The 22,941-nt window shown below is 47.0% G+C and overlaps 2 protein-coding genes across 4 annotated transcripts; both read left to right on the plus strand.

The window, feature by feature from the left end:
• The first annotated feature begins 32 nt into the window (after nt 1-32).
• LOC137903720 (copine-3-like) lies at nt 33-8,832 on the plus strand. The gene is made up of 16 exons (XM_068747859.1): nt 33-66; nt 1,892-2,096; nt 2,833-3,012; nt 3,094-3,168; nt 3,268-3,339; nt 4,556-4,636; nt 4,730-4,819; nt 6,141-6,239; nt 6,400-6,486; nt 6,819-6,878; nt 6,970-7,103; nt 7,191-7,245; nt 7,362-7,413; nt 7,583-7,716; nt 8,400-8,636; nt 8,722-8,832. The coding sequence occupies exons 2-16, from the start codon at nt 1,938-1,940 to the stop codon at nt 8,830-8,832; spliced, it is 1,626 nt and encodes a 541-aa protein (XP_068603960.1). The 5' UTR covers nt 33-66; nt 1,892-1,937.
• A 3,173-nt stretch (nt 8,833-12,005) lies between these two features.
• Nucleotides 12,006-22,871, plus strand: LOC137903811 (copine-3-like). Of its 3 annotated transcripts, XM_068747966.1 has the most exons (17): nt 12,006-12,095; nt 12,381-12,550; nt 14,098-14,277; nt 15,507-15,581; nt 15,662-15,733; nt 15,811-15,891; nt 16,248-16,337; nt 17,666-17,764; nt 17,861-17,947; nt 18,043-18,102; nt 18,197-18,330; nt 18,450-18,504; nt 18,597-18,648; nt 18,743-18,876; nt 19,996-20,232; nt 21,229-21,340; nt 22,243-22,383. In XM_068747966.1, the coding sequence occupies exons 2-16, from the start codon at nt 12,407-12,409 to the stop codon at nt 21,337-21,339; spliced, it is 1,611 nt and encodes a 536-aa protein (XP_068604067.1). In that variant the 5' UTR covers nt 12,006-12,095; nt 12,381-12,406; the 3' UTR covers nt 21,340; nt 22,243-22,383. The 3 variants fall into 3 exon arrangements, with proteins under 3 accessions (XP_068604067.1, XP_068604066.1, XP_068604065.1); XM_068747965.1 differs by lacking the exon at nt 21,229-21,340 and having other exon boundaries at nt 17,666-17,768; nt 17,865-17,947; nt 22,243-22,871; XM_068747964.1 differs by lacking the exon at nt 21,229-21,340 and having other exon boundaries at nt 22,243-22,871.
• Nucleotides 22,872-22,941: the final 70 nt, after the last annotated feature.

Raw genomic sequence — 22,941 nt, forward strand, 5'->3', positions numbered from 1 at the left:
CTCCTCCGTGTCACTGCTACCAGCGTCCAGAACAAACAGGCCAGCCAGCGGCTAGGATCTGACAAGGTAGGGCGGAGACACGTCGTTTTAGCCGCTACAATGAACGTGGACCTGAACGTGTTTATTAGTTTCCCTTAAGTTTTTCTAACTTACTGGGCTGACAAGGCACGAAACCCTTATCCTCATCACGGGAGGCATTCTAGGCTGAACCTTAAATACACCGCAACTCGTTCTGGTTAAGTATAAACACGTTGGATTGTCATTTATACGTTTATAAAAGCAAAGTGAGTTTGGTGTCTTTTTTTATTATTATTTTTTTACGCGATAGAGCCAGAGTTGAGCTATCGTTCTGGATGCTACCTAGAACTGAGTCCGTTAGTTTCCCTTCCATTCGCGTTACCTCTAATGAGGTAGTGTTCCTCTAGAACGGGCACAGAATGAGGTAGTGTTCCTCTAGAACGGGCACAGAATGAGGTAGTGTTCCTCTAGAACGGGCACAGAATGAGGTAGTGTTCCTCTAGAACGGGCACAGAATGAGATAATGTTCCTCTAGAACGGGCACAGAATGAGATAATGTTCCTCTAGAACGGGAACAGAATGAGGTAATGTTCCTCTAGAACGGGCACAGAATGAGATAATGTTCCTCTAGAACGGGCACAGAATGAGATAATGTTCCTCTAGAACGGGAACAGAATGAGGTAGTGTTCCTCTAGAACGGGCACAGAATGAGGTAATGTTCCTCTAGAACGGGCACAGAATGAGGTAATGTTCCTCTAGAACGGGCACAGAATGAGGTAATGTTCCTCTAGAACGGGAACAGAATGAGGTAATGTTCCTCTAGAACGGGAACAGAATGAGGTAATGTTCCTCTAGAACGGGCCCAGAATGAGATAATGTTCCTCTAGAACGGGCCCAGAATGAGGTAGTGTTCCTCTAGAACGGGCACAGAATGAGGTAATGTTCCTCTAGAACGGGCACAGAATGAGGTAATGTTCCTCTAGAACGGGAACAGAATGAGGTAATGTTCCTCTAGAACGGGAACAGAATGAGGTAGTGTTCCTCTAGAACGGGCACAGAATGAGGTAATGTTCCTCTAGAACGGGCCCAGAATGAGGTAATGTTCCTCTAGAACGGGAACAGAATGAGGTAGTGTTCCTCTAGAACGGGCACAGAATGAGGTAATGTTCCTCTAGAACGGGCACAGAATGAGGTAATGTTCCTCTAGAACGGGAACAGAATGAGGTAATGTTCCTCTAGAACGGGAACAGAATGAGGTAATGTTCCTCTAGAACGGGCACAGAATGAGGTAATGTTCCTCTAGAACGGGAACAGAATGAGGTAGTGTTCCTCTAGAACGGGCACAGAATGAGGTAATGTTCCTCTAGAACGGGCCCAGAATGAGGTAATGTTCCTCTAGAACGGGCCCAGAATGAGGTAATGTTCCTCTAGAACGGGCCCAGAATGAGGTAATGTTCCTCTAGAACGGGCCCAGAATGAGGTAATGTTCCTCTAGAACGGGCCCAGAATGAGGTAATGTTCCTCTAGAACGGGCCCAGAATGAGGTAATGTTCCTCTAGAACGGGAACAGAATGAGGTAATGTTCCGTGGTAATGTGAGGTAACTGAAACTCTCTATTTCGACCCAGGATTACTCGAGGCTCTTCGGATGCAGGAAGAACTCAAATCTGAGCTTTATTATAATGTGGAGTCAACTAAGTAAATCATGAAATGTTTGGATGAAGGAATATATGAGCGTATAATAACGTAAATATATTTTATTTACATTTTTAACGCCCCTTGGCATTCGTTAGTTTTATTAATCAGTATAACTCCCAGCTCATTGATCACCGTATTGAATGTTCCTCTTTGTTTTGCTGACCGTGTCTCTGCAGGTAAACAAGTGTTACCTTTGAATGAACAAGCCCGCCTGACTCTGCGATGGCGTCCGCCGGAGTCCCGGGGTCACGGCCCGCTGACTGCGTGAGCAAAGTGGCCGTGAGCATCTCCTGTGACAATCTGCTCGACATGGATGCCTTCTCAAAGTCGGACCCGCTGTGTGTGCTCCTCATGAGCACCTCAGGGCCCCACTGGTGTGAGGTAAGAGCAAACGTTCAACTTTGCGCTCCTCTCATCCCAGTTCACGTGGGACTGGTTTGTTACTTTTTTATGGGACGCAGTGCAAAGCGATGAACGTTTTATACCTCCGTGAAGCTGAATGTCATTCAGAATAAAATAAAAAAAAACACACTGTTGTTAGTTTGAACTGGTTTTCCCCCGTAAAAAAAATTAATTTGTGTGATGTTAAAAGCAACACTATTATGGGTTCAAAGTTATTAACGTTTTATTATTTAATCACGTGATGTCACACCCCCCCCCTGCGTCCAAATCTCTCCAAACTAGTCGCAGATATTTGTTCTGCTAAAAGAAACATATTAAAGACAATACTTAAACTCGACCGTCTCATCTGTTTGCATCACATGAGCAATGTGTTAATGTATAACTGCCATCACGTTGTAAAGCGACGTGTGAGAGGACCGTTGAGAATCTGGTTACGAAATAGCCTGTCAGGAAGTACTTTTTGGGAGCACTTGTTTCTGTGGGGAACCAGATACGCGATGCGCACGCTAAACAAATGCATCGCAGCAGTCCAGCTGCTCTGGAGAAAGAGAGAAATCAGAAATTAAAATTCATCTTTCAGAGGTGAGACGAAACGTTACACATTTATTTGTTGAAATTCAAGCCTTAAAATGTAAAACCTTGAATGTAGTGCATGTAATAACACAAGCAGGCCGTCAGCCGAGCGTGGGAGGAAGCCTGAATGTGTCTGTGTTAGATCGGCCGGACGGAGAGAATCATGAACAGCCTGAACCCAAAGTTCTCCAAGACGTTCGTCATCGACTACTACTTCGAGATGGTGCAGAAAATGAGGTTTGAAGTGTACGACATCGACAGCGAAAGCTGCAGCTTGCAGGAGGCCGACTTCCTCGGAGAGCTGGAGTGTACGATGGGACAGGTCTGCGTTTGAGGCTGCAGGAACATTCACGCGTCGCGCTGGTTCGTGTCTGACGCGGCGCTTTCTTTCTCTCTCTCAAAGATTGTGTCCTCAAAGAAGCTAACGAGGCCGCTTGTCCTGAAGGACAAGACGCCCGCGGGGAAAGGAAGCATCAGCGTGAGTCGACGCCGTTCTCCGGGCTACCGGCGACGCCTTCTTCTGTGTGCTCTTTGGCGTTCCTCATGTTTGAACGCAATCCGCTCGCATGCGTTGTAGATTTGTGCCGAAGAAAGGACAGACAGCAGGGTGGTGCAGTTTGAAGTCGCAGCGAGAAAACTGGACAAAAAGGTATTGATCGCTGCCGTGTATTTAAATGATGACGTAATGGAGGTGATCCTTTCAGAGTCGCACGTTTCTACGTTGTTTTTAACAGGAAAACATCCACGCTGTTTTCCTCGACAAAACACGCGGACCCGATCGGAATCGGACGTTACCTCCCGATCAGGATTCTGATATATATGCATAGTTAGATCTGGAGTTACGCGGTGGCGCAGAGTGAGACCTCTCGACTCCAACAGAAACGCCAGCGTGAGAGGCGTGATGTCACTTCCTGTATTGTTTGAATGCAAAACAGCTTGAAGCGTTCTGAAGTGGATGACGAAAACCTGCCGATTCATTTTATTTTAAAGTCGTATTTAATATTTCCTGTTCCACTAGTCCAGTGCTTCTCAATTATTTTCTGTCGCGCCCCACCTAGGAAGAAAAAAACATTTCGCGCCCCCCCCCCCGAAAAAAAACACTCTTGTATCCTTATTAACATACAAAGAAATATGAAAAAGAAAGAAATATAGATCAACTTACAACAAATAATAACTTTATTACCATTTTTTTTAGTCTGCAACAGAAAATGAGGAAGTCTGGTCTTTCTTCTTCTCCCACCGTAGATTGTTTACGACCGCTCTTCTTCTGCTAATCCTCCCTGCGTGCACTCTGACAATCAGGGCGCCACTGCCAACTACTGGAGTGGATGTGCAATTACACTTTTCTCTCGTAAGGCAAAAAAACATTTTCTCCGCGGTCACAGGCGCCCCCCCTGACATCGCACCGCGCCCCACCATTTGAGAACCACTGCACTAGTCCAAGTCCAAAGTGAAAAAGTATTTTATTTATCTCGCGAATGTTCGAGCGACGCCACAGAAGCGCTCTGTTTAAGAGTTAAATGTTGAAATAAGATGAACAGAATAAAAAAATGAGGCACATCCTGGATCCGTTTCTTCAACTCTTCTTTATTGTTTTTATGTATTAAAGAAGTATCGGATCGGGACTCGGTATCGGTTCAAAATCAAATAACTCGGACTCAGGGGGCAAAAAAACTTGATCGGGAATTAGCGAAATAAAAACAAATACAGGCACTGTGCAGGAAAGAATCGTCAAATGTGACGCTGAACTGCAAAGTACTATCTTGCCACGACTACCTTCGTTCTGCACACACGAAGATTTCAACTCATTAAGTCGCTACACATATTTGAGTTTATTCAAATACATTTTATTTTCTCATTTCCAGGATTTCTTTGGTAAGTCTGACCCTTTCCTGGAATTCTACAGACAAACAGGAACCGGATGGCAGCTCGCTCACCGGACAGAGGTGCAGATATGGTCTCTGTGCTCTAAGGATGCTTCTACAGTACATTTAATGCATGGAAACATGGAACCTCAATGTCGTATTTTCTGTGCACAGGTGGTGAAAAACAACCTCAACCCAAGCTGGAGACCGTTTCAGGTCTCGCTGCAGTCGCTCTGTGGAGGCGATGTGGAGGAATCCATTAAGGTATTCCATTACATGGGATTGAAGACGCAGCTGCAGGGGGAACACAAAAATGTCGTAAAGCATTTTACAATCAATAGTTTTGTGTCGGTCCGACTGGAAATCGAGCTCCGCCGACCAAATGTAAATTTTCGATGCACGAAGCATTTTTATTTTGTCATATAAAACCACACAATTTGCAATCCTGCCTGTGTTTTATTCGAATACCTTTGCAGACGAGTATAATTCGTTCCTGGACCGAACTCGTAACTCAAATCTATGTATGTCAAATACATTTTTCCCATATAAAATAACTAGCCATCTAAAAACACCCGAATCAACGCTAATAAAGGAAGAAAACGATTTTACCGGTAACTGCAATACAGACACACACAAAAATGATATAATACAATATATACAGTATTACTGTAATATAAGATGTGGTTTTATTATGAGACAGACGGTAGTGCTAATGGCGGTGAGCGGCGGTACCCGTACATAAACTGAGACGTAGTAGTTCTGCCTCTGGAAGGCTTCGTGTTCCTGATAGCATCCTTCTGGTTTGAGATTGTACGTGCAGGAGACGAGTACGGAAGGCGGTAAAGCGCTTGCACGTCGAGGTACTACTGCAGTATTAGCTGATGTATGTGAGCTGATTTGTGTGTTTTTGTTTTCACCTTCTAACCCTGTGAAAGCACACTTGTCAGGAAGAGGCGCCTCCCAGTACGCGGCGCATGTGAGTTTACGGTCCCACCGTGAGTGTTCCTTTCACCGCGTCTGTGATGGGACGGCCGAAGAGCCCTCGATGCATCCAGCCATGCAGGGACGGGACTCCTGGATGGGGGGGGGGGGCACAACGTCTTTAAGCGTCTCCTGATAGGCCGGCGCATTGGTCAAGCTACCTGTTCAATGATACGAGCGCAGTCGAGTCTGTGGTTGGTCGTTGATCATCTCAGAAGCTGACAAATCGGCTTCATAATGTGTGTTTACTTCAGATAAACCTGGTCCTCTCATGAGTTTAATGCTAATAATTCATCCTTTAACGGTAGATTCACCAATGGGAAAGGTGCCTAAAGATGGATCTCTGTGTTTCTTAGCTAGTCGTCATGCCGACCGGCTGCAGCGTCACGCGGTTGAACCTTTAGCAGGGTTGTGTGTGTGTGTGTGTGTGTCAGATCAGCATCAGTGTGTGAAGCTTCACTCTAAAAGCACGCCTTTGTCTCACCTGCTTTGATGTTCACACTCTGACTCTGGTTTTGCGTCGCTGTACATAAAATAGTTCTTCAGCTGAGCTCAGAGGACTCACGGAGCGATTTGTTCTCGTCTTTTTTTCCCTGTTTCTCAGGTGGATTGTTACGACTACAACAACAGCGGCTCCCATGACTTGATTGGATCCTTTATGGCTACCCTCTCCCAAACACAGCAGATGTCACAATCGTTTGCGGTGAGCTGTTTCTGCGCAGGCGTGCGTCGGTTTGGCCATTTTAACAGTCAAATGTGCATAAATAAAATAGATGTTTCTCTTTCTCCAAGTGTTTAATCAGGCTTGATGGTGTGTGTGTGTGTGTGTGCGTGTGCGTGTGTGTTTTATGCGTGCTCCTCAGGCTGAGTTTGAATGCATCAACAGTAAAAAGAAGCAGAAGAAGAAAGGATACAAAAACTCTGGAGTTATCGTTGTAAAAAAGTGCAAGGTACAGCCAGCGCTTCCATGTATTTATCTTCATGCTTGTATTTCTCAAGATGGAGATGTCAGATGTTCAGACCGCAACTTCCTGTATATCTAAAACTTCGTATACAAATGTATTTTTCGACATTTAAAAAAAAAAAAAAAAATGTAATCGGATTTTCTTTTACAAGCAAATCAACAGAACATTTATTCCAGTGACACAATAAGGCTGAAGCCGTTTTATTGCGCACTAGATTCTGACGGGCGTTTTATTTTGAAAAACGACCAGATTGCCTGTGAATCTAAGTGTAATAATTCAATGAATAATAGTTTTCTGTCACCAATTTGTATTTCCAGATTGTGAAGGAGTACACCTTCTTGGATTACATCATGGGCGGCTGTCAGATTAACTTCACCGTGAGGACGAGAACCTTTAAAATGTTTAAAAGCTGCCCAGCAAACCTTTACTCTGTCGTGGATTTATTATCTATGTTCTTCCTCTGCACAGATTGCTATCGATTTCACGGGCTCCAACGGGGATCCCCGGTCCCCCTCGTCCCTCCACTACATCAACCCTCAAGGCTTCAATGAGTACCTGGCAGCGATCTGGGCCGTGGGCAACGTCATCCAGGACTACGACAGGTCAATATATAGTATAGTATAATAACAAATATTACTTTGGTGTGTCTTAGACATGGAAAAGGAGTTTGTTTCACTTCCTTCCTGCAGTGACAAGATGTTTCCCGCTTTCGGCTTTGGCGCCCAGATCCCTCCCACCATGCAGGTGATGGTTTGTGCTGGTTAAAAAAATCACTTTGACGGTCGCGGTGGTTTCAAAAGCTTCTCCTCGGACTGACGCGTTTCTACGGGACCCAGATTGAGCTTCGTTTTTGTTTGCAGGTCAGCCATGAGTTTCCCGTCAACTTCAACCCATCCAATCCATTCTGTGCAGGTAAAAGCAGACTTTACGATGGCGTGACCTCACACTGCTGCGTGTAACGCGACACCTGGGACATTTAGCAAAAGGTTTTAGTCTCAACTGGAGGGTGGCTAGGATTTCTCTCTCTGTGTGACGGGTGTGTTTGTGCTTGTGCTTTGATGGCTCTATGTCTGGCTCCCAGGCATAGAGGGCGTGGTGCAGGCCTACCAGCAGTGTCTGCCCCAGGTGAAGCTTTATGGACCCACAAACTTCTCCCCGATCATCAACCATGTCGCTCAGTTTGGAAGGCAAGCCCTCGAGCAGCAGAGCGCGTCCGTGAGTGAAGCTCCTCTGAACGTAGATTTAAACCAGTGGTTCTCAAATGGTGGGGCGATGCGATGTCGGGGGGGCGCCTGTGACCGCGGAGAAAAGGAGAAAATTATTTTTTTGCCTTACGAGATTAAAGTGTAATTGCACATCCACTCCAGTAGTTGGCAGTGGCGCAGGAAGTATTAGCAGAAGAAGAGCGGTCGTAAACAATCTACGGTGGGAGAAGAAGAAAGAGCGGACTTCCTCATTTGGCTAAAAGCACAATTCTTTTTTCATTTTGGTTTTGTAGGTTAAAGTGTTTTATATTTTGTACTCCCTAGTTAATGTTGCTGATCAATTTTAATTTATTATTATTTATTGATGTTATTTAATTTAATTTATTATTTAATTGTATAAATTGTAGTTTAAGGATTAAAATGTCAGGCAAATTGATGCACTTCAAATATTTTCTGTTGCAGACTAAAAAAAATGGTAATAAAGTTATTCTTTGTAGTAAGTTGATCGATATTTCTTTTTCATATTTCTTTGTATGTTAATAAGGATACAAGAGTGTTTGTTTTTTTTTTTCGGGGGGTTGGGGGCACAAATGTTTTTTTCTTCCTAGGGGGGGCGCGACAGAAAATAATTGAGAAGCACTGCTTTAAACGGAGGAGAAACTCATCAGGTCCCCCCCCCTCTAACCCTCACAGAATTACTTCGTCCTCCTCATCATCACCGACGGCGTCATCACGGACATGGATGAGACGCTGCGTGCCATCGTCCACGCCTCCCGCCTGCCCATGTCCATCATCATCGTTGGCGTCGGGGGGGCGGACTTCAGCGCCATGGAGCTCCTGGACGGGGACGACGGCGTCTTGCGTTCCGCTACGGGGGAGGCGGCCATGCGGGACATCGTGCAGTTCGTGCCCTTCAGGCAGTTCCAGAACGTAAGGGTGACTACGGAGCGCTAACCGTGTCGGCGTGGCGCCTGAAACGATGCACGCGTTTAAATGTCTGCACGTCTTATTGCAGGCAGGCACTGCAGCCCTCGCCCAAAGCGTGCTGGCAGAGCTGCCTGACCAAGTGGCCTCCTTCTTCAATTTATTTGCCCTGAAGCCCCCCAGCGAGCCCAGTCCTTCCTAGAAATGTATGAGTACCCCTAGCCCCTCATTGCCCCCCCCCCCCCCCCTCCCGTTGTGAACCAAAGCTCTGTTCTTAAATGTTAGTTTACTCGGACTGTCACTACTAACATCACTCTGATGCACCTGAAAACACTCTGACACCGATTAGAACGACATTCATTCGTTCATTCGTTCATTCATTCATTCATTCGCTCACCCCCCGACTCACCAGGTGCTTCCGGTCCCTTCCTCTCCCTCTCTGAATCACTACCGGTGCTCTCCTCTCTGTCTCTCGTCTCTCCAGGGTCCTCAGGAAATGCTCGCTCAGAGCGTCTTGGCCGAAGTACCGGGTCAGGTGAAGAACTTCTTCACCACCATGCGTCTGAAGCCCCCCGCTGACCTCTCAGCATCAGCCCCCCCCCCCCAGTGATGTAGTGTCTTCCTAGGAGACGATGATGATCAGAGCCGAGTCCATCGTCTTTCGTTACTTCCTTCTCGTCCTGTTCTGATCTTTAAATACTGAAGCCATACTGCACAGGTGGGGTTAAACGTTTCTTCGCGTTTGCTAGCACGTATATGTATAATGCGGCATGTTATTATAATTTCATGTGACTGAAGTGCCAGGATAGTTACGAGTTAAGTCATGTCTTCTGTCATTAAGCTGCGCAGGCCTGGACACTGAAACCAGTGTCCTCATGAAAGTATTCAAGTTCTGTCCAGAGCATTTCCTCCGATAGTACACGGACCTTACGGCTGCAACAAATACAGTTCAGCATGTTTACATTATCGATCTACACGTGTAGTGGAGAATAAGTTTTGTTTCAGGTGGTGCCTTGTGTAGATTTTACACCACGAAAGCTTTTGCATTTGGTTTTTTGCTGCAGTTTTATACTTCTATTGGTTTATTTTTTTTAATATTTTATAGCTGATTTGAACTCGTATGTGGATGTTTGAGCTACAAAAAAGGGGAATCTCTTTGACGCAGTTATACGGCGGAACCTCGGTTCTCGAGTAACTCTGTTTTCGAATAAAAAAAGAAATTGAGTTCAAAATGTCTCGGAATTCAAACGAGAACAAAGGCGGAGTCTCCCCGAGTCGAATCGGTTTGAGTCGACCTGCGCCTTTATTTCACCCTAGTTTTGGAAGCTTGGGGGGGTCCATATAATATATCAATCAGAAAATGTGCCCCACCCCGACCCCCCCCCCACCAGATTTTGGTTTGTTGCCTCTGATGCTATGAGGGTACTAAAACGCCAAGGATTTCTCTATTCATTAAGTGGAATGAGGAACAAACAAAGTCCATTAGAAGAAGTTTTCTTTCCGCTGAAGCCACAGACGGTTTCTGAGCTGCAGTGTGTTTGTGTTCCTGTGGGGAACTGAAGACAAAGCACCGTCTGTGTTCTGTACGGAACCGCGCCCCACATCCGTGGCTCTTGGCTTTGTTGTTTGTTTGTCTTGGGCAGGGGGGGGGGGGGGGGGAATTTGGAATTTTGTGTTTTAGAGTGAATGTGACTGAAAATGTTCACTAATATGAGTCACAAATGGTAAAACATTCACATTTATTTTAACATTGTTTTGAATAAATGAAACGTTTTGTAAGGCAACCTCAATTTTTCATTGCTTAATTGTAACGTTCTTACAAGCTAGCTTGTCAAAACGATGCTATTTACGGCTTTTTTATATAAAGAAATATATGAATGATGGAGAACCGAGGTTCCGCCGTGTTTGGAATGACCCACATTAACCCAGGTGTGTTAGAAGTACACTCTGTGTAGTTAACGGGTACTAAAACCTCACTTTGCTACGGACTCTTCTACCCTCAGCTCCATGGATATGCATGTTACTGTTTATTTGTACTGCTCTCTGGCCTGTATCTCTCCAATGTACTTTATATTTTATCTAAGTGACGTACGAAGAAATCTAACCTACATAATTACAATCTTCTACTTCAATAAATGCAATATTCCTAAATAGGTTTGAAGGATTCGTTTTGTCTTCACTCCTGCCATCATGACTGCAGCTGAAGCATAGCGAGTCCTCCCGGGTGCTCCCGGGTCCTCCCGAGTCCTGCCAGGTCCTCCCGAGTCCTCCCGGGTCCTGCCGGGTCCTCCCGGGTCCTGCTGGGTCCTGCCGGGTCCTGCCGGGTCCTGCCGAGTCCTGCCGGGTCCTCCCGAGTCCTCCCGAGTCCTGCCGGGTCCTGCCGGGTCCTCCCGGGTCCTGCCGGGTCCTGCCAGGTCCTCCCAGGTCCTGCCGGGTCCTCCCGGGTCCTCCCGGGTCCTGCCGGGTCCTGCCGGGTCCTGCCGGGTCCTCCCGGGTCCTGCCGGGTCCTGCCGGGTCCTCCCGAGTCCTGCCGGGTCCTGCCGGGTCCTGCCGGGTCCTCCCGGGTCCTGCCGGGTCCTGCCGGGTCCTCCCGGGTCCTGCCGGGTCCTGCCGGGTCCTCCCGGGTCCTGCCGGGTCCTGCCGGGTCCTGCCGGGTCCTGCCGGGTCCTGCCGGGTCCTGCCGGGTCCTGCCGGGTCCTGCCAGGTCCTGCACAGTTTACATTGCAGTCAGTCAAAGCAGCATTTTACGTTGTATTTGGGCTACTTCCAACGTGCTATCGAGCCATTTAAACTGCTCTAGTCTAATTTAACATTCATCTCATTTTATTCATAAGCACAATAATAAACATAAATAAAATATTACAAAGGCAAATAATAGTGCAGGAGAGGAAAAGAAGCCGAAAGGGCTTATATAAAAATCCTCCCCTCAAGTTCAAATTAACTAAACAAAATAAAACAATATATATATAAAACAAAACAAAAAAGGAAGTTAAATAAAAGCTAAAAAGGAAGAGATAAGATGAATTTGATCAATAAACCCAACACGTCATTTCCGGGGCTGATGCTTCTAGAATGTAACGACCGGACCAAAGGAACTCGGTCCAACGCAAATAGGGGTGGGGTTAGATACGTTTTCTTCTTCCCACTCCCTTTCAGGCAGAATTGGCGTATTATTTATTGTTTAAATGTGGCTCGGGTTGTTTTGTTTGCTTTTTTGTCATTGCCTGAAATAAATAAATAACTAAAAAAAGAAAAAGCGGGTAAATACAGTACGCAGTGACGGTTATTACGTAAGCAGCGTAAGGGCGTCTACGCGGTGGGCGTAACTTTATCTTTCAAGGGAAGCGCCGAGAGCGGATGACGTCATCGCTATTTCTGAGATTCAAAAGGACCGAATCCAGCCGGAATAGCTTCGTGTCGGATTAACAGCAGCGGTTTAACCGGAGTGCGGTTCCCGAACCGGCGGTGAGTGGAACCCGAACTACGGCGTAACTTCTTACCGACGTTAACGCGCGTAAACCACCAAAACAATGACCCGTCATTTCCGCCAGCCCGATTAGCCTGCAGGCGTGTACAACGTAAAGCTAAAGTACACGTTCTGATATCAGTGACGTAGCTGTGATTAGCTAAAGTACACGTTCTGATATCAGTGACGTAGCTGTGATTTTATACGCGTGAATTAGCTAATTAGAGAACATGTTTACCTCCTTTTTAATCGTGTACGCTTCTCTTCTCTTTCCGGGCCAGCAGCGCCCCCTGCTGGTCGCCAGACAGACATGGCGGCGGCCCAGTGCGTGACCCGGGTGGAGCTCACTGTGTCCTGCGACAGCCTGCTGGACAGAGACATCGGCTCCAAGTCCGACCCGCTGTGCGTCCTGCTGATGGACTCCTCGGACTCCTCGGAGTCCCGGTGGTACGAGGTACGGATCCGCTGACCCAGGAACAGTTCATGCTTACCTTTGATCCTTATCCACCTGATGGGGGGTTCAGCTCCTGCTTTGACTTTGTGTACTTTATTCTATATATGCAGTGGCGGGCGGTGCATTTTACACCTAGGCCTTCAGTGAAGTCCTACTTAGTCCGACTTGAATAAATACCCCTAATAATACCATCATTTATGACACCACTGCTTTAGAAATAATGTACAAACACACACTTACGCACTACTGGGTGCTGCATCACCTCAATCGTGTACAACACAGGATATTTTTTCCGGAGCATTTAAAAATCAATAAACTGCATCAGCAATTAAAACTTACCACTATACGTGGTACTGTCAAAGTTATAAATAAAAGGGAATTTTTCCAAAGCGTTTTAAAGTCCACCATGAAGCTTTAAATTGCGAACTTGCAGTTTAATATAAGAAAGACTGCAATACAACGTGTTGTACTTCCACTACAATCACACAGCTGCACCGGCGCACCACATTATTTACACACATTGCATTTACGGTATATCCGTGATTTTATTTCGTTATCATGTTAAATAAATAAAATGTTGGTACTCACCAAAACGGCTGTCCCGTTTGAAAACAAAATCCATTCTCCTTTCTTAAAGTTCCTAAATCCAGTGTTGCTCCAAACATTAAATCGATCCCTTGCAAACAAAAGGCATTCCCAGCAGAACAATTTGCAGCGACTCTCGGAAGCCGTAAGCCAAAAGTTTGAAGCCTGGAAGCGGCGTACCAATCCTTTCCCCACCCGGGACAGGTTAGCTAGCTCCGGAGCTAGCTTGAAGCTAGCTCTCGTGAGCCGAAGCTAGTAGCTTCTCTGTAAAGGTCCGTCTTGAAAATGGTCTTTCAAGAATATCCACAACCAAATCCACACTGTCCCCTCCTTCGGCCATTGTGGGTTAAAAGCGCAGGAATAATTGTGGTCTTCGGGTACCGGTGCCAGCTGATCAGCTGATGACGCAATACGCCTAGCGGCTGCCCTCTCACACGGAGTATCCAATCACAGGCAGGAAGGCCTTACTTTCACCAACTCGTGATCTGATTGGCTATCGCAACTGTCTATCAACTCTAAGAGCCAATCACAGGACGCGTTATTGAGTTGTGACGTGAGACAAGCAGGAAGGACTTGTTTCACCAACTCGTGATCTGATTGGCTATCGCAACTGTCTATCAACTCAACTCTACGAGCCCGTTCACTCACACAACACAGACGGCAAGCAGCGCGCCACTGGTACTATGAAATCCGCCTGGCAACACAAGCTAGCTGAATTCTGATTGGATAAAAACTCTCACCTAAAAATACATCACTGTAATATAATATAACATGAATGTGAAGAATATATATATATATATATACATAAAATTAAATTGATTTTATCATAAATATGATCATGTATTCTTGATTTCTGGTTATGTTAGGCAAGCAGAGAAGGCCTTGCATGCCCTGACCGCCCGCCACTGCTTTATTGTTTTCAGGCATCAAAGCGATCTCTTCCTGCTTTTGTTTCCCGACAGGTCGCACGCACGGAGAAGGTCCAGAACTGCCTTTGCCCAAAGTTTGCCAAAAAGTTCGTCATCGACTACTACTTTGAAGTCGTGCAGAAACTGCGCTTCGGGATTTACGACATCGACAACAAAACTGTTGACCTGACTGATGATGACTTCTTGGGGCAACTGGAATGCACCTTGGGACAGGTGAGGTTTACACAACCTCGTAAAGCCTACAAATAATAAATCCACGTTGTGCTTGACTTCGTGAGCTGAAGGTTCTAATCCCTTCATCTAACAGCCTTTTTAAGGTTATGGCTGAAATGTCTCCCCAGCATGGAGGATACATCCGGTTTTATCTTGCTGCAGAGCAACAGAGAACATCCCAGATTAGCAGCTTCTGTGTTGACTCTGTGTAATCTGATCTATGTTGTTAATCCTGCCAGATTATCTTTTCTAGAAAGGTTGAGTTTCCTCTGGAGACTGAACCGCTTTGCTTGTTGTCAACAGGACAACAACAACTATTAAAAACTAATCGGCTTATTTCCCTGGAGGGTTCGTACATGGGCCAGAAAAAAAGCTTTCAAATTGTGCTGTGGACATTTGTATTTATTTATTTTTGAAATCTTGACCAAAAATATCTGGCAATTCTATTTTTTCTGAAAGCGATGAATTGCGATGAATAAAAGTAGAAAAAATAAAATCACAGATTTTTAAAAAGTCCTGACCTGCCGAAAACGATTTTTTTAATTGACTGACAGCAACAATGTTCAATGTTCCAATCGTGTTTTACAGAATACAAACACAACTTGTGCGAGCCTCTCACCAAGAATAAAGTACACAGCAGTATTTGGCTTTTACATATAAAAGGAAAGGACAAGATTTGAGGTCATTAATAAAATAACCATCTGCAGAACAACCTAAACCACCAATGAGGCGTCCTGAGTTTTAGCTTTTCTTGTAGTGCAAAAAGACAAAACGCCCAAATGCAGCAGCTTTGTGACTATTTTAATGTAAAATAACGTAGAGAGCAGCTTTCAGGACAAAAAGCTCCTAAAAGGCAAACATGTTTAACATTTTAATAAGTCCACAGGCAATAAGCAGAGTTAGCACGGCACAGGTGAATTCTTTTCTCATCTACATGTCCAGCCAAGCTAAACGGGTGCTTTCAATGCAGCAGGGGGGGCGGAGCCATGGGCTCGAGCGAGTAGGCGGGACAGCGGGCTGACTTCCAGACCTTTGAGGAGGGAGAAAGATGACCACGTTCCATATGTAGAAATCGGTGCATCCCGAATAAAAAGTCTCGTGTAATCATAGCGTTCACATGTATTATTGTAGGGTCACGGTCACCATGGTGATGGGGCTACTGTGTGTTTCTGTGGGGTTGCGTGTGCGCTACCGAGTGGCTTTCCTTCTGATTTCTGACTTGCCTTTAGGTGGTTTCCAGTAAGAAGCTGACCCGCCCGCTCATGCTGAAGAGCAAATCCCCTGCAGGGAAAGGGACCATCACGGTGAGTGGCAGAGAGAGAGAGAGAGAGAGAGAGAGAGAGAGTCTGGTTGTGTGTCTACTCCTCCTCTTCTTGAGTTGTAGATCGCTGCAGAAGAAATAAAAGACAACAGGGTGGCCAATTTTGAAGTTGAAGCGAGGAAGTTGGATAACAAGGTATCGCTGACGCTTCCTGAAGCTTGAGATTCGTCCGCTCATGTTTACGCACTCGCCCGTCTGCGTGTCGTTCGCAGGACTTCTTTGGGAAGTCGGACCCGTATCTGGAGTTCTACAAGCAGACCCAGACCGGATGGCAGCTTGCTCACAGGACGGAGGTGGGGCAGCTCATTCTGCTGGGTGGGAAGCGGAACCAAGAGGCGGTGCTTTCCCGTGTGACCCGTCTGAGCCTGCCCTCGGGTGGAACCAGTGATGGAACCGGCGGTTCCTTCTCAAAGGAGGAACCGCTGCTGTCTTCACTGTGTCAATTCACAGCTTTCGCAAGAGCAGAAAAAAACGAAACTGCCTTTCCCATAAGAAATGAGGGAAACGGGATGAATCCGTTCCCACGCACCACATAAACGACGTTTACGTGGCTGCAGCTTCATTAATATGTAACTACGCGTATCTAAGCAACAGAAGACACGTAAAAGTGTCATAAAAGTACATATCAAACGCTGTCGTTTGTCCTCAGGTGGTGAACAACAACTTAAATCCCACGTGGAAACCCTTCCGAATCCCACTGCAGTCTCTGTGTGGAGGAGACATGGACAAGTCCATAAAGGTACCCACAGTACTTCACCTGAATACTTCTTACTGTGTCCACAGCCGGGACGTGCCTGAGATACCGCACCCTACTACCGGTAGTTTTTATGTCTTCAGAGCCCTCGGCTATCTCTCACTGGAGACGATTTAGTGCCGTCTCCATGGTAACTATTCTTTTAACCTCTGAAGCAAACAGGAAGCTGTTTCCAGCTGTACGGTACAAGTGAGTTACCGGAGTACGTGTCTGTTTCACGCCTCCTCATCACTTCATGGGTGCCGTGGAAATGGAACAGAGAAAAATCACACCGATTCTGACCGGAACCATCTCGTCTGTCCGTCAGAACGTTAGAACGTTAGAACGACTCGCGTCGCACGGCCGTGGTTCTTGTTTTCTGCACCTCCAGACTTTGAACCAAACTTTTACTCATCAGTTCTCTCATAGAACTAGAAACCGTCTGAGCAGCCTGAAATAGTGGAGCTTTGATTTGCAGCGTTCTGATTGGCTTCCGGCCCAGTCGTCATGAAAGAGGTGTAGAATTCACTGCGTGGTTTGGGTGGACTGTCCCTTTAGCGGTAGCTGCAGCGTTGCTAGCTGCCTTCACTGCGTGGTTTGGGTGGACTGTCCCTTTAGCGGTAGCTACAGCGTTGCTAGCTGCCTTCACTGCGTGGTTTGGGTGGACTGTCCCTTTAGCGGTAGCTACCGCGTTGCTAGCTGCCTTCACTGCGTGGTTTGGGTGGACTGTCCCTTTAGCGGTAGCTACAGCGTTGCTAGCTGCCTTCACTGCGTGGTTTGGGTGGACTGTCCCTTTAGCGGTAGCTACAGCGTTGCTAGCTGCCTTCACTGCGTGGTTTGGGTGGACTGTCCCTTTAGCGGTAGCTACCGCGTTGCTAGGTGCCTTCACTGCGTGGTTTGGGTGGACTGTCCCTTTAGCGGTAGCTACAGCGTTGCTAGCTGCCTTCACTGCGTGGTTTGGGTGGACTGTCCCTTTAGTGGTAGCTACAGCGTTGCTAGCTGCCTTCACTGCGTGGTTTGGGTGGACTGTCCCTTTAGCGGTAGCTACAGCGTTGCTAGCTGCCTTCACTGCGTGGTTTGGGTGGACTGTCCCTTTAGCGGTAGCTACAGCGTTGCTAGCTGCCTTCACTGCGTGGTTTGGGTGGACTGTCCCTTTAGCGGTAGCTACAGCGTTGCTAGCTGCCTTCACTGCGTGGTTTGGGTGGACTGTCCCTTTAGCGGTAGCTACAGCGTTGCTAGCTGCCTTCACTGCGTGGTTTGGGTGGACTGTCCCTTTAGCGGTAGCTACAGCGTTGCTAGCTGCCCTGTGACGTGATGCTTTTACCCGTCTCCAGGTTGAGTGCTACGACTACGACAGCGACGGCTCACACGATCTCATTGGAACCTTTGAGACGACGATGACGCGGCTCAAAGAAGCGTCTCGAACGTCTCCGGTACGTGTGTGTGTGTGCGTGTGTGTGCGTGTAACACACGCTAAAGTTCTACGCCCTTCTGTCTCTGACTCCTGCGCCGTCTTGTTCTATCCTCAGGCAGAGTTTGAATGTGTCAACAGTAAAAAGAAACAGAAGAAGAAGAGCTACAAAAACTCTGGTGTCGTGAGCGTAAAGCTGTGCCAGGTGCTGTTGTGTGTGTGCGTGCACGTGCGTGTGTGTGTTGTCCTCAGATCCTCAGCAGCTGGATCTGGATTACACGTTGCTGTATTCCCGTTCAGGTGCTGAAGGAGTATACGTTCCTGGATTACATCATGGGAGGCTGTCAGATCAACTTCACTGTAAGTTTGACTTCTCTAGTGAAGCCCGTTTTCGTTCGGGTGTGTTATCGGATCACCGACCTGCCCCCCCCCCCCCCCCCCCCCCTGGTGGCAGGTGGCTGTCGACTTCACGGGCTCCAACGGGGATCCCAGATCTCCCCAGTCTCTGCATTACATCAGCCCTCAGGGCGTGAATGAATACCTCTCTGCTATCTGGTCCGTCGGGAACGTCGTCCAGGACTACGACAGGTACGGGTTTGAAGTCACAGCAATCTGTGTCTCACTTCACGAGACATCTGAGGACAGGAGCCGGCGTGGACGGGGACAGGGTGACTTTAATGGAGTCTGAATGTTTCTCTGTTCAACAGTGACAAGATGTTTCCTGCCTTTGGCTTCGGAGCTCAAGTCCCTCCCACCTGGCAGGTAAGACTTTGTTCTGTTTGGAGTGTGTGATCGTTGGTAAAGCTAGCACACGCACACAAACACATCTGATGGGGTCGCGTCTCTCTGGGCAGGTGTCCCACGAGTTTCCTCTCAACTTCAACCCGGCGAATCCATTTTGTGCAGGTATGTTTACGAGTCGTTGGACCTGCTGTGCTGTTCACACAGTGTGTAGAAGGGGTTCTATTGTGTGTGTGTGTGTGTGTGTGTGTGTGTGCAGGCGTTGAAGGTGTGGTGGAGGCGTACAGGGCGTGTCTGCCGCAGGTCAAACTCTACGGTCCCACCAACTTCTCCCCGATCATTAACCACGCAGCGTCTTTCGCTAACCAAGCTCTCCGGCAGGACACGGCATCGGTGAGTGTTCCTCCGTCAGCCGTCACTAAAGAGCTGCTACATAAACACAGAGGCAGAGAGAGGGACGGATTATTGACATATATTTATAACCAGGTGGAGAGGGCGGGGCTCTGTGTGTCACGGGAGGTTAAGCCATCAGACTTGACCTTTGACAGCATGTTGATGTGGATTAACTATACGCTTTGTTAAAAAGGAAAGTCTTCAGTCTACTCTTGAACGCAGAGATGGTGTCTGCCTCACGAACCAATCAGGGAGCTGATTCCACAATAAAGGAGCTTGATAACTGAAAGCTCCGCCCCTCAGTCTGCGTTTGGAAATTTTTGGAACCACGAGCAGGCCAGCGTTTTGGGACCGCAGGGTTCTAGTGGGGCAATGTGGGATAATCAGCTCTGTAAGGTAAGGAGGGGCCTGGCAGTTGAGGGCTTTAAAAGTTAGTAGAAGGATTTTATATTCAATCCGTGCTCTAACAGGAAGCCAATGCAGAAACGCCAGAAAAGGGGAAATGTGTTCTCCCAGTCTGGTTCCTGTCAGAACACGAGCTGCTGCGTTCTGGATTAGCTGGAGATGTTTAATAGACCTTTTGGGGCGGCTGGACAGTAAAGAATTACAGTAATCCAGTCTGGAAGTTACAGAAGCATGTACAACTGCATCTTTATCGGGTTAACAGGTGCCTGATTCTTTAAATATTGCTCAGGAGAGGGACTGCAGTGGAGTGTAAGAGCCAGCGAGGATTCTGTTTTAGCCATAATGCAGGTTGTCGTCAACGTTCGATCACAAATGGCTCCGAGAGTTCGGTCGTAAAACCGATTTGTTTGTTCGTAATTCGGCTCATGTTAAATTACTGCAAGTCTATTATTCTGCGTCGTGATTCTGTAAACGAGGAGTAGAAATGTCCTCTTGGGAGACATCGTGGGTGAGACCACGCTCGCTCGCTTTCCGGTACGTCGTAAACACGCCTTGTAAACAGACAGACGACGGACACGTGCGGTCGTAAAGTCGAACTCTCGCAGGTCGGCGACTTCCTGTCGTCTTCGTAAGACGAGTCCTGGACCAGTCGAGCCCACCTTGATCGTGTCAGACTGGTCGAGTGACTTTGATCAACTTGCTGTCTTCCTGAAGCAATACTTCGTCCTCCTCATCATCACCGACGGCGTCATCACGGACATGGATGAGACGCGCGCCGCCATCGTGAACGTGTCCCGCCTGCCCATGTCCGTCATCATCGTTGGGGTCGGGAGCGCGGACTTCAGCGCCATGGAGCTCCTGGACGGGGACGACGGATGTCTGCGCTCTCTGGCCGGCGACGCCGCCATGAGAGACATCGTGCAGTTTGTGCCGTTCAGGCAGTTTAAGAATGTAAGTCAAAGAGGAAACGTCCGGCGCCGTTCGGTCCGGCGCGATTTGGCAACTCGCCGCCATTAGTCCTGCATGCAGCGAAGCTCCCCCCCCCCCCCCCCCACCCTTCTCATGCACAGTAGTCCCTCGATATAATGCGGATCATCTTCCGCTGCTTCGCAGAGTTTTAATGCAATTTTTCAGATTTTATTTTTTGCACTTGAACGCGCCTTGAAACGGCGCAAGAGGAAGGGGCGCGGTCGGAGGAACTGTGAAATACGTGCGTGTTGCTATTAATAACTTCTTATGTGTTCAACCTCGTAGGTTCATCATTAAAATTAAATTCGTTATTTCTAAAAGCTATCATGTTTATTTGTTAAGCGTTTGTTTTATAGCGCTCTTATTCTCGGTGTAAAAAGAGGCTTTTATTTTGTAGGAGCATAAACGTCACGTCCCTTTTGGGTTTTGTTTCTTCCTGTTTATACATGTAGCCGCTGCCGTTCCGCTGTGCTAAGCTATCCAATAAAGCAGCATGAGAGGCTAAAGACAGCACGAGTAGAATATTTGTTCTTCTGCACTCCAAGCGGCTCTTTCCCCGACCTGCACGCCTTAACATTATTAACAGGAAAACGTTTACTGTACGTACTATATATTTATATTTCTCAAACAAATGTTTCGTTCTGAAAAGGTTTTGATCTTTGGTTTCATTCTATAAGACTGAAACAATCTATTTAGGTTAATGCCTGACTGTTAAACGTGTATAAAGTGTGTGGTGAGGGGTTTTACAGCCTTTAAACATTTATGTACATGTATAATAATTAAAAAAAAAAAAAAATTACTACATTGCGGATTTCACTTCCAAAAACATGGAAAAATGTTTCCCTCAAAAAATGAAGGACTCCTGTCTCTCACTTCAACATGACGAACGCAGAGCAGGAGTGTCCCCGGTAAACGCCGGCCTGCATGCCCGAACCCGAACGCTCAACGGAGCTCTCTCTGTGCGTTTGTCTCTTTCAGGCGTCCGGCCAGGCTCTGGCCCAAAGCGTTTTGGCCGAGTTACCTCAACAAGTGGCCTCCTTCTTCGGTTTACTTAAACTGAAGCCTCCCCACGATCACAATCCTTCATAGGGTACCCCAGATTCAGTCATTCTCCCCCCCCCCCCTCTCCTCCGTGAACCCAAGCCCTGATTCTAGCCGCTGCGTGATCGTACCCTTGATCACATCAAAGGGGAAACGCCTCTCGAGAGCCCTAAAACTAAACGATTGGTTGAGTTTCTGGGTTTATCTCCGACTTTCACCGCCGTCCAGCCGAACGCAGGCAGCAGCTCCGCTACAAGGACGGCGTTATAGTGTCAAAGCGCTTCGTGTCGCTACATTCCAGGGGTGTCAAACCCGTCCGGTGGAGGGCCGAGACGCTCCAGGTTTTCCTTCCAGCCGGCTACTAAAGCAGCTGATTGTAATTATCAACACCTCTGATTTGAGAGAAGGAACTCATTAGTGAGATCAGCTGCTGGAGAGATGGTTGGAAAGAAAACCTGGAGTGTCTCGGCCCTCCACTGGACAGGTTTGACACATGTGCTATATTCTTTGGGCCACTGGAGGCGCCCAGTGGTTACAAATCTGACATTAAATTTGAGATGACTTCAAAGCTAAAGAGAATCTAGAGGGAGCGTTACAGATGCTGTGATTCCTTTGAGGCTGCTGCCTTCTCTATTCTTAAACTCAAAACGAATCCCCGATCAGTGAGATAAAACGGAGGACTTTTCCTTTTCCTCTGACGTCTTTCGTCGAACGCTACCTGTGCAGGTAACGATTAGAGACAGACCGATGCGTGTGTTTTCAGGGCTGATTCCTGAAGCGTAAATATTTTGGCTAAAAGAACTACAACGCTGAACTTTGTTTAAATGCCTTCAAGCATGTTTGATATGAATATTTCCGGACGCGTCTGGAGGGAGGGAGGCGTCACGATGCGGCGCTGATAATCCTAAAGTATAAGAGTGAATAAAGGTCGCTTTGTTTTCCCCCCTTCAGGCTCCCAGAGAAGCGCTGGCAAAGAGCGTGCTGGCGGAAGTGCCGGCTCAGCTGGTGGGCTTTTTCAACACGATGAAGCTGATGCCTCCGAACGCCAACACCCCTCCACAAAACCCTTCAGGGAACATCTAATAGGACAACGAGGGAACCATCCCGGCGTCGTCTCGTACACTCACACACTTCCATCTCCCAGCAAACGGCTTAGCCAGAGAAAACCGCTAGTTAACTCGTATTACGTTAACGTTAATACGAGTTAATTGAAAAAGCCCACGATCATTCCTGAGTTTTAAAGAAGTCGCCAACGAGCAGGGAAGGGAAGTCTCGCTCTGTTTCTGCAGCGCTCCTTCAAAGTAATGGATGAAGCAGAAAACGGTGCCGAGGCGTTCTCGTGTGATTGGTTTACACACACCAGATTAAGATTAAAAATATAACAGGTCAATATAATCCATATGTATATTTTCATTTTGAGAAATATCATTATAGCCTGACAGTATTTACATTGTTTACTCTTCTGGTGCATCACTATATAATAATATGTACTCATCGAATCAGTGAAATGCCAAACCGTGTAAACCCAATCCTTTGTTTTTTACTTTGAAGTATAAATTAAAATGTAATCTTCATCGGTCCTGGATGTTTCTGTATTTACTGTTGTATACTGTTCCACATGTAGGTTGCCAAAGACTAAAGTATATCAGG

The sequence above is a fragment of the Brachionichthys hirsutus genome, chromosome 14, assembly GCF_040956055.1.
Source record: "Brachionichthys hirsutus isolate HB-005 chromosome 14, CSIRO-AGI_Bhir_v1, whole genome shotgun sequence".
NCBI lineage: Eukaryota > Metazoa > Chordata > Actinopteri > Lophiiformes > Brachionichthyidae > Brachionichthys > Brachionichthys hirsutus.

Bases quoted from the DNA above. Each gene is read 5' to 3' on its own strand.
- LOC137903720 (XM_068747859.1), top strand. From the start codon at position 1,938: ATGGCGTCCGCCGGAGTCCCGGGGTCACGGCCCGCTGACTGCGTGAGC. The intron at 3,013-3,093 runs GTCTGCGTTTGA...TCTCTCTCAAAG, and splicing joins TGGAGTGTACGATGGGACAG to ATTGTGTCCTCAAAGAAGCT. The intron at 4,820-6,140 runs GTATTCCATTAC...CCTGTTTCTCAG, and splicing joins ATGTGGAGGAATCCATTAAG to GTGGATTGTTACGACTACAA.
- LOC137903811 (XM_068747965.1), top strand. From the start codon at position 12,407: ATGGCGGCGGCCCAGTGCGTGACCCGGGTGGAGCTCACTGTGTCCTGC. The intron at 15,734-15,810 runs GTATCGCTGACG...TGTCGTTCGCAG, and splicing joins CGAGGAAGTTGGATAACAAG to GACTTCTTTGGGAAGTCGGA. The intron at 17,948-18,042 runs GTGCTGTTGTGT...ATTCCCGTTCAG, and splicing joins TGAGCGTAAAGCTGTGCCAG to GTGCTGAAGGAGTATACGTT.